The 10,373-nt window shown below is 36.1% G+C and overlaps 2 protein-coding genes across 2 annotated transcripts; one reads left to right on the forward strand and one right to left on the reverse strand.

The window, feature by feature from the left end:
- Nucleotides 1-9: 9 nt before the first annotated feature.
- On the forward strand, nucleotides 10-4,910 carry LOC135843253 (uncharacterized). Its single transcript, XM_065361074.1, has 4 exons — nucleotides 10-232; nucleotides 3,827-3,910; nucleotides 4,000-4,153; nucleotides 4,281-4,910. Exons 1-4 carry the CDS (start codon nucleotides 178-180, stop codon nucleotides 4,366-4,368), a joined length of 381 nt encoding a protein of 126 aa, XP_065217146.1. The 5' UTR covers nucleotides 10-177; the 3' UTR covers nucleotides 4,369-4,910.
- LOC135843251 (dihydrolipoyllysine-residue succinyltransferase component of 2-oxoglutarate dehydrogenase complex, mitochondrial-like) lies at nucleotides 4,450-9,358 on the reverse strand. Its single transcript, XM_065361070.1, has 11 exons — nucleotides 9,140-9,358; nucleotides 8,764-8,797; nucleotides 8,384-8,432; nucleotides 8,249-8,310; nucleotides 7,998-8,072; nucleotides 7,862-7,917; nucleotides 6,511-6,619; nucleotides 6,053-6,425; nucleotides 5,778-5,976; nucleotides 5,437-5,688; nucleotides 4,450-4,982 (listed from the first exon to the last, which is right to left on the reverse strand). The coding sequence occupies exons 1-11, from the start codon at nucleotides 9,215-9,217 to the stop codon at nucleotides 4,848-4,850; spliced, it is 1,422 nt and encodes a 473-aa protein (XP_065217142.1). The 5' UTR covers nucleotides 9,218-9,358; the 3' UTR covers nucleotides 4,450-4,847.
- Nucleotides 9,359-10,373: the final 1,015 nt, after the last annotated feature.

The following is a 10,373-nucleotide window of genomic DNA, read 5'->3' on the forward strand; positions in this document are numbered from 1 at the left end:
ACGTTCTGGACGAAATTCCTGCGGATTTTCGTATGTATTTATGTGGTATCTTGAGCCCGCCACATCTCTGTCACTCGGTAAACATTGTACTTATGGCTGGCGAGCCACTATTTGAGTTATTAGTAGTGCCCACTCAAAGATGGTTAAAGTAATTTTATATTAACTCGCGATCCCGTTATGTCGTTGTGTTCGCGGGGTACCACAGGGCATTTATCCTGGATTCCGGACATGGGTAAGTGTCTCTAGTTTAAAGTGTATCTTTCTAACTTGTCCCCTAAACAGGCCTTAGTATTAGGAGAGCCTAAAGGAGTAGGGTGAAGTGTACAGTGTTTTGAGGTACTTGTGCCTCCTTTGCTCATATTGACTAATTCATAAGGGATGCTAAGTTTAATTACTTATTGACAGTTTCTGACTCGTAATCTTCTCATCACCATTGTGATGAAGACTAGGCCTAAGACCCCTTGTCTAGCAACCTTACTAAGTACCCAGTCTTTATATACTATGTTTGGCTTACATTGCAGGGATATTTGTGTAAATATATTATTTAAACAAATCGTCTCATATCTGTTTTTATTCACGTAAAAATGGACACATTATGTGATAATGTCATTAGATGATTCGTGTTACTAAGTGTACTCTGAGCTAGCTGGTTAAAGAGAAATGTTCACTCTCTAGGGAATATTTCTATCCTCACCCCAATAGATATATTTCGATAATAACCACCACACTTAATATTTCCCAATCGCCTTTTAACAAAGTGGGGGTTTTGTCGAATTGTTGGTGAAAAAAACACCAGAAAATCCTCACGACCCTACAAATTTTTTTTGAATGTCTGGTGGCTCCTTGGTGAATTATGGTAGAAGTCACCAAAGTGAGTTTTTGACTTTTTTGAGGTGAGTTTTTATGATGGACAAATCACCAGAATGTCCTTATGATCCTAGATTTTTTTTTTGAATGTCTGGTGACTCCTTGGTGAATTCCGGTGACTTCTTGGTGAGAGATTCAATTCACCAGAAGTCACCAAGTGAGTTTTTCACTTTTTTGAGGTGAATTTATGATGGACAAATCACCAGAACGTCCTCATGCACTTTGAAAATTTTTCGAATGTCTGGTGACTCCTGGTGACTTCTGGTGACAGATTCACCAGAAGTCACCAAGTGGGTTTTTTGTCTTTTTTGTGGCGAATTGTTGGTGAAAAAAATCACCAGAACGCCCTTATACCCTTTGAAAAATTTTTTGAATGTCTGGTGACTCCTTGGTGAATCCTGGTGACTTGTGGTGACAGATTCACCAGAAGTCACCAGCTGAGTTTTTGACTTTTGTCCATCTGAATTTATGGTGAAAAAAATCACCAGAATGTCCTAATGACCAAAAACTGTTTTCGAATATCTGGTGACTCCTTGGTGAATTCTGGTGACTTCTGGTGACAGATTCACCAGAGATGTTTTGAATGTTTTTTAGCTGAATTTATGGTGAAAAAATCACCAGAATGCCCAAATGACCCGACATTTTTTTCGAATATCTGATGAACCCTTGGTGAATCCTGGTGACATGGTGACTGATTCACCAGAAACCACCCACTGAATTTTCGACGTTTTTAAAGGTAACATTAAAATGAAAAAATCACCCCGATATTCTTTTTGACTTTTTTAACGGTTAATTTAGGGCGAAAAAATCACGAGAATGTCCTCAGAGCCTTTGAAATTTTTTTTAATGCTTGATGACTGCTTGGTGAATCCTGGGGAGTGGGGACTTAAAGTGACTAGATTCAACAGGTAAGTTTTCGCCGTTTTCGACTTTTTTTTCAGCTGAATTTATGGTGAAAATATCACCAGAATGTCGTAATGACCCGAAATTGTTTTCGAATATCTGATGAACCCTTGGTGAATCACCAAATGAGTTTTCGACTTTTTTAAAATGTGACTTAAAAATGAAAAAATCACCACAATAGGTATCGTTTTTGACTTCTTTAAAAGTTAATTTAAGCGGAAAAAATCACGAGAATGTCCTGAGAGCCTTTGAAAATTTTTTCAATGCTCGGTGAGACTGCTAAGTGAATCCTGGGGACCTGAGGTGAATCTGTCACCAGACGTCACCAGGTGAGTTTTCAACTTTTTTCCAGCTGAATTTATGGAGAAAAAAATCACCAGAATGTACTAATGACCTGAGAAATTGTTTTAAAATATCTGGTGGCTCCTTGGTGAATTCTGGTGACTTCTGGTGACATTAGTTGAATTTATGGTGAAAAAATCACCAGAATGTCTTAATGACCTCAGAAATTGTTTCAGAATATCTGGTGACTCCTTGGTGAATTCTGGTGACTTCTGGTGACAGATTCACCAGAGATGTTTTGAATGTTTTTTAGCTGAATTTATGGTGAAAATCACCAGAATGCCCTAATGACCCGAAATTGTTTTCGAATATCTGATGAACCCTTGGTGAATCCTGGGGACTTGAGGTGAATCTGTCACCAGAAGTCACCAGGTGAGTCCCGACTTTTTTCCCTCTGAATTTATGGTGAAAAAATCACTAGAATGTCCTAATGACCTCAGAAATTGTTTCAGAATATCTGGTGACTCCTTGGTGAATTCTGGTGATTTCTGGTGACAGATTCACCAGAGATGTTTTGAATGTTTTTTAGCTGAATTTATGGTGAAAAAATCACCAGAATGCCCTAATGACCCTAGGAATATTGTTTTCGAATGTCTGGCGACTCATTGGTGAATCTTGGTGTCTTCTGGTGACAGATTCACCAGAAGTCACCAAGTGAGTTTTCGACTTTTTAAAGGTGAATTTATGATGAAAATATCACCAGAATGCCCTAATATGACCCTGGAAATCGGTACCTGGTGACTCCTAGTTTTTAACTTTTTTTAGGCGAATACTTGTTGAAAAAAATCACGAAAATGTATTTATATGTACCTAAACAATTTATTGAAAACTGATCAACTTGTTGATATACACAATAATATAGACAACTTTCAAGAATTAGCGTACGTGCCTCCAAAACAGAAGTGAAAAAAGGCCTCTTCAGAAGTACATTCTGCTCAGACTCAGAGATGAAGAATTTTCAAATAATTTGTACCTGTCTGTAAGACATCAGTTTTACATATTTTTTGATTTTCAACTTTGGGAGCTTTATACAAGGGCACCAACATTATTTGGAAGACCAAGGGATGGGTTTTCTTGAAAATGTTCTTACCTATGTACTCGTAGAGAAATTCTACCCATTGAAAAATTTTCAAAAAATGTCTACAGACATCAGTTGCCTATGTTTTTTTCATTTTTTCCAAATTTGGGGGCTCCATAGTCCATACAAGAGAGCCAACGCCATTTGGATGGTCCAACGAAAGTATGTAGGTAAGGTATAGAACAATTCCAATGTGGAAATGAGATATTTCCAAAAAAATTCCCCGATTGATTTTTTCAACTTTGAGAGCGCTACTCAATAAGGAGCCAATATGGTTTGAAGGTTCGGAAAAAGTTTTCTCTGTGGTGGGGGATTATTTAGAGAAATTCTGACGCAGAAACAAAGAAATGTTGATAAATTGAACTTTTTTGGTCATATTTTTTTTTTCATTTTTCCAACTTGGGGGCTACTGGCACCACTTTCTTTGTAGATATGGGGAAAATAAAAAATAGGGAATTTAATTTCTCACCCGAAGGCCGAAGTAACAATTTTGGTGGGTGGGAGGTGGAAAATTTCAGCTTTGCAAAATAAGGTACACCTTAATTTTAAAACTATAGGTACCTACTGTAATCAATTGGGCAATTAATTTTAAAAAGAATAATTGTTCCCGGTGATTTGATTTTTTTCTGTTTACAGTTACAGTATTAGATGTATTTCATGGTTGTGTTGTGGCACTTTCTGTATCATTTATGAGTAAATATTACAAGGCCAATGAATTAGGTAAATCTTGAGATGCACTGAGTACCTAGAAGGACCTATTGTTTATTTTATGATGTTTAATATAAATTTTCATGTTTGATTCTTTATAGGACGACTACAAGCTGTGAATAGCGCGTTTTCCTTACTGTTTCCCTTCGCTTTCCCCGCGTACAATGCTATTTTTCAGTCAACATTGGATGGGTTTCCTTCTTCATTTTGTTTTCTGAGCATTGTGATGGATTTAGGCATCATAATTTGCTTTTGGTAAGTTCAAATTCACTAGGATCTACCTAGTTGGCTACTATTTGAGGTATTATTTTCCATTTTTATTACCATAATAGTGAACAATGAACATGCATCAATATTTCATCTAAGTTATTTACAATTTCAGCGTATCCTATTCCTTCAGTAAAAAAATCGCAACAAAAAAATCGACCGATGTTGAAGGAGAAACTCACAAAATGATGGCCGGACAGTGATGAAATAGTCGTGTTTTGATCTCGCATTATGGAATTTGTTATGTACGTATTTTGATCTGGTATGAAGAATAAAAACGTGCGAAAGCAATAATAAGTTATATTTGAATTTCAAAATGTATACACTAGGCGACGTTTTCTGCCTAAAACGAAAAGAAAATAAATAAACCTTAAATAATCTCGTATCACAGCAGCACGTAGTTGTAATTAGTACTTTTAAAATTACCATTTATAGTCGAATTTCTGATCGAAACAGTATTAAAATCCATGATTAATACACAATTTATTTAATTACATATTATACCATTAACATGAAACAGAGGAGGGAAAACAAAAAAACAAAAAAAAAATAGTGATGAACAACGAACGAAAAAAAAAATGTGCAATACTATTTTTCAAACTTTTTAAACAAAACAATACACATAAGGTACGTAGTGTTTTCAAAAATTATTATTATTTTTTCTTTCTTACCCTTTTAAAAACTACAGTCCGGCTACGATGACGGCTGGATTTTCTACGGCGGCTTTTATTTTACGTAAAAATAATACTGCTTCTCTACCATCGATTAATCGATGATCGTAAGTTAATGCGACGTACATCATTGGTCTGATAACAACCTGTGAAGACAAAAACAATATATTATTAGAAAATTTGATGGGTCACGTAATATTTTTCAAAAAATTCCAAAAATCATGCCTCAATTTTAGACTTAAAATTCTTCTCAAGTGCTCAAAACATATTTTCGTCGGAATATTTGAATTTTTGGGAAAATTTCGAACCATTTCGATAGGTCGCATGGCAAGTTTTAGAAAATGCTAAAAATCATGACCCAAATTTGGGCTGAAAAATTTTCGAAATGCTCAAAAAACATTTTCATCGAAATACTCGAATTTCTCGCAAAATTCTAACCTATTTTGATAGGTCGCAAGGTCACCTTTGACTAATTCTACAACAGGTTATTTTCACTTGAAAGGGATGGGCCGACTGAAACTTTTAGGCAGCAATAATTTAGGCAACTAGTCACTTTTCGCCGGCTGGACTGCGTAATTCCAACTGAACATTTCAAATTACCTGTCCATTCAAGGCGATAGGTCTCTCTACGATGGCGTGCATTCCTAGAATAGCGGATTGAGGAGGGTTGATTATAGGAGTACCCATCAGCGATCCGAAAACACCTCCGTTGCTAACCGTGAACGTGCCTCCGTCCATGTCTTCGACGGCTAAAGCGTTTTGTCGAGCTTTCTCACCCAACGCTGCGATAGTCTTTTCGATATCCGCGTACGTCATACCTTCCACGTTGCGAACCACTGGTACGACTAATCCCTGTAAATATAAAGCATTTATTCTATAAATAATACCACCAACATCAAAATGCATAAAATCAGCAACATTCTCCAATCATCGGTACGTACTTTGGGTGTAGCTACGGCTACCGAAATATCGACGTAATCCCTGTACACGATTTCGTTACCATCGATGACAGCGTTTACGACTGGTTGCTCTTGCAGCGCGTAAGCCGAAGCTTTCAAGAAAGCCGACATAAAACCGAGCTTTAGACCGTGTTTTTTCGTAAAAGCGTCCAAGTTGGCTTTTCTAAACGCCATAATATTGCTGCCAACACGTCGAAGAATTCAAATTAGAACACCGCAGCTTACTCGTACGTAATTTATTCAACGATGTATCTTACCTCATGTCGATCTCGTTGAATGTGGTCAACATGGCGCACGTATTCTGAGCGTCTTTTAGTCTTTGAGCGATACGCAACCGCATACGGTTCATTTTGACTCGTTGCTCCGTCCTGGTTCCGGTGATCTCAGTCGAGTAATCTTGCGGTGGCACTTTGACCGTAGCTGATTCCAATGATTGAGCATGCCTGATCGCAGCTACCGGAGGAGCTGATGCGGCCGGTTTGGGAGGCGGTGGAGGGGGCGGAGGTGCAGCTGCGGCTGGCGTTGGTGCAGCTGCGGCAGGTGAAGGAGGAGGTGGCGGAGGAGGAGGTGCGGCTGCTGAAGGAGCTTCGGCCGGTTTCTCTTTCTTCGGCGCCGGAGGAGCTCCACCTTCTGTGAACAGAAATCACGGAAAAGTTTGGTTGAAAGTTGAAAATAATCATCGATTGATGCAGTTATAAGGAAAATGCCAACTCACCTACGGCTTTTACTATACATAGTTGTTGACCAGCTTTGACGGTCTCGCCGTCTTCGGCGAATCGTTCTGTTATGACTCCGCTGATCGATGATGGAACTGGCATCGAGGTCTGAAAAAATAAAAACATTACTTTGTGAAGAATAAGACTCGAAATTTTTGTATACGACAATTGGACCATTTAGACATGATTTTGGGGTATTGAGGAGATATGCAAAAAATTACGCAGAAATTTGAAAAAAAATTGTACTCAATTTATCGCTCAATTTCCTTAAAATAGGTAGCATGTTCATCTCCAAAGCCAAATTCAAATATTATGCATATGGGAACAAGAGACCCATTCGATGAAAATTAGCTATAAAATGTCATCACAGACTTGAAAAAAAATTTCCAATTTCTTCAGGGTGCCAATAGGACATTAGCAGGATATTTTACTTCAAAATTTTAAAATTTGAATGATGGTTTCAAAAAAAAAATATAGGTATAATGGTATATATTCAGATTTAGCGAATCAAAATACCCCGATTTTCATCATTATTTTTTACGATAATTCAGCTGAATTTCAATCATCTCTTTCCCACCCTAAATCCTGAAATTTCCCATTGTTTTTCAAATACGTACTACATTTTCAAATCGTAAAAAATATTGAAATTTTTTCTGCAGTGTAAAAATTCAACTCGAATGGTAAAACGAGGTCACGAATTTTGCACAATTTTTGGCTTTGAACCAATAGAAATTTCATCTCGCCAAATCCAAGTCAAGTACAAAGTAAATACGTTTGATACAATAATTTAGGGAAATCATTTAAAAGTGGCTTTGAAGATATCCACGAACTTGAGGTGTACGAAAATGGAACTGAGAGGTTCTCGGAGCTGACTGATTTTCATGTTTCATCACTCTGACGTCACAACTTGGTGATCACAATTTCGAAATTCATTGCGAACATCATCGAAAGTTCTCAACTCCACTCGAATATATTGAAATCAAAATCGAGCACAACAAATCGTTCGATAAAACACAACCAATTAATTTCGAAATTCATTCTACTCCTTGACTCTGTCTGTAATCAAGAGCACACAACATAGAATAGAAAAACAATGAGCAACTTCGATGAAAACCAGCCAACTCGAGAAATATTACATCAGCACGACGAATTAAGAATCGAATTTCACCAACAAACTACAATACTTTCATCGAAAACCCCCAATCGTTCGTAATGGTAAAAATAAAAAATCCACAAAATTTCGAGGGCGAAAAAAAATCACGATAAAATTCCTTTCATCGTTCACAGGTACGAAAAAATACTCTAAATCGACGAAGAAAATTATCTTATCAAAACCATTAAACAAATTACCTTATCAGTTTCTATCTCGCACACGACTTCGTCTACCGAAACTGAATCACCGACGTCTAGATATCGTGAAAAAAGAAGAAAAAAATTAATTAAAATAAAAAATTACCCAACACTTCGCAAACCAAAGTCAACTCACTTTTTTCCCATCGGACATCTCCTTCTGAAACAGAATCAGCGAACGGTGGTACTTTCAACGTAACTTGTTCTTCGTCTGTATAAACAAACCGATCAAAATAAAACCTCGTCAATACACAAAGTTCACATAGATAATAAAAAAATACACGATAGGAAGCAGTTTTCCACTAATTAGGAAATTGTCTGTGTTTGGGTTCGTAATTCTTCGAATAAGTTTACTGACCTATACTAACAATAATACGTTCGACTTACATAGTATCCGAGAAGTATGGAACAACCTGCTCTCAAGGACATATTGATTGTGGTTTCTCAGACTGAAAAAAATCGTACGATGGATTAATATTATGCTAATTCGACGTCTCGGCGTAATTATCAAAGCGAGCTTACTGTTTTGTACTGGTTACAGGTGAAAATCCTTGGGTACAGCATATTCTACCTGCGACAAAATGGAAAACAAAATCCAGTTAGAATTGAATTATATTTGATTTATAAATTACTCGAGTTCGTTTAATCATCACGTAAAGAATGTTGAAATGATATTTCGGTGCAATATCATCGAGATAATATTTATTCTGCCCTGTTATAAAACGTTGATTTTTATTTCAATTTTATACTGTGACTAAATCGACGTTCGTAAAACTGATTAGTACACCTTTAAATGGCATAAAAGGTGTTTAAAGTCGTCGATTACGTCATAAACATCTCAGCTTCAAGTACAAATGCTACAAAGTACAGAATAATAATTCTATCTACCATCGAACACGTACCTTTGGTATTATACAGTCTAACTGGTGTTAGGTTCTGAAAACAGAAAACACAATACGAATTTTAGTACAAGTTCCAGAGAATCATTCGTACATTTAAAAATACATCTAGATCTTTTATTATTTTTCAATAGCAATAATAATTTCACCGGTGAAACCGAACCAAAGGTGGAAACTGAATTCCACTAGACTGGATTGATGAAGGCCGGAGTGTTTTTTCAATACACAAACTGGGATTCAACGACACACAGTTCAACTGTTGTATTATTATGTAATTCGAGTACACACCCGATGAATATTCATTAACGAAAAAATCGTCCAGAGTGATCAGAAACCCCTGGGGAATAATAATTACAAAATAATATGTAGTTCGACTTACTTGGTTCTTATTCACATATTTGAATAGCTTGGATTTATTGGTCCTGCCGACGACGTGCCTCAGAAGAACCCCGGCCATTGGAAAAATATCGATCCTCGGGAACGAACGAATTAATTAACATACATAAATATAATTCTCATTAACTTATTTAACTTAAATTAATTTATAAAAAATAAAAATCCATAAGAAGTTGAAGATAAATTTCATAAAATTTGGAGCGGACAGCGAGTTTTTTTTATCTACTGAAGTAGTGCCATTTAGCCAATCAGAGACAACGTTCGCGATAAAGAATCACTTCACACATTTCTGCGTTCATGACATGGTGTTCGAGTTCAACCGCTTCGACGCAAAAAAAATAAATTTCAATATTCAACGCCATGAATTATAAATTATGTACGTATAAGTACATATTTGTGATATTTTTTTCAGCAGTAAGTTTAACTAAAAAATCAAGATCAAAATTATGAACGTTTTAAACTTTATTATAGTTGGATAAGCTGGAAGGCGTGGATCCGTCCATCACCTCCATCTAGAATTAGAAAATGAAAATTGAAAATACTTGTCTTGTAGATAATTAGTACCTTACCTTGTACATGTACAAATACAGATACAGCTTGTCCATATTTCTAATTTTCTATTAAGTATTACGTAATGAGTAATGAAGTTTGTTGAATTATTTTCAATTCCAACGTACCGACATCGATGCCCACTTGCCCAGTTCTTTTAATTGTAATTTGTAATTCGTATTTCAGCACGACCACAACAATCTGTACGTTTGGGATGCGGATTTACAGTTTCGATCTTTATTTGATGATTTCAGCTCTGACATCAATACTCCTTGTAAAATATATTACGAGTTCCTTGACTCATGTTCGAATAAGTTCTCAGAACTCTCCTACATATATTCTTAATTCATATTAAGACAGTACACTTGCTACTCTTGCAAGTTGCATCAGTTGCACAGAATAATAGTAAAGACTTAAAGAGGATAGAATAGAAATAGAATGAATAATATGAAAAATGAAAAAATACGTAGAGAACAGGCAAACCTTTAAAGCATTAGCAACTTCTTCATCATTTATTTCCAAACAATCCATATTTATTATTTAAGTCATCAGAATTGAGAAAATTGAAAATGAGATTAGGAGATTTACGATTTACCATAGTAAAGTCAAAGTGTTTATTTTGAAATGTTAACGCGAACACATGATACACGCAAAAAAAAGAATTGAAT

Source organism: Planococcus citri, chromosome 4, assembly GCF_950023065.1.
Source record: "Planococcus citri chromosome 4, ihPlaCitr1.1, whole genome shotgun sequence".
NCBI lineage: Eukaryota > Metazoa > Arthropoda > Insecta > Hemiptera > Pseudococcidae > Planococcus > Planococcus citri.

Bases quoted from the DNA above. Each gene is read 5' to 3' on its own strand.
- LOC135843253 (XM_065361074.1), top strand. From the start codon at position 178: ATGTCGTTGTGTTCGCGGGGTACCACAGGGCATTTATCCTGGATTCCG. The intron at 233-3,826 runs GTAAGTGTCTCT...TTCTGTTTACAG, and splicing joins ATCCTGGATTCCGGACATGG to TTACAGTATTAGATGTATTT. The intron at 4,154-4,280 runs GTAAGTTCAAAT...TTACAATTTCAG, and splicing joins GGCATCATAATTTGCTTTTG to CGTATCCTATTCCTTCAGTA.
- LOC135843251 (XM_065361070.1), bottom strand. From the start codon at position 9,217: ATGGCCGGGGTTCTTCTGAGGCACGTCGTCGGCAGGACCAATAAATCC. The intron at 8,073-8,248 runs GTAAGTCGAACG...TTGTTTATACAG, and splicing joins CCATACTTCTCGGATACTAT to ACGAAGAACAAGTTACGTTG. The intron at 4,983-5,436 runs GTAATTTGAAAT...TTGTCTTCACAG, and splicing joins CTATCGCCTTGAATGGACAG to GTTGTTATCAGACCAATGAT.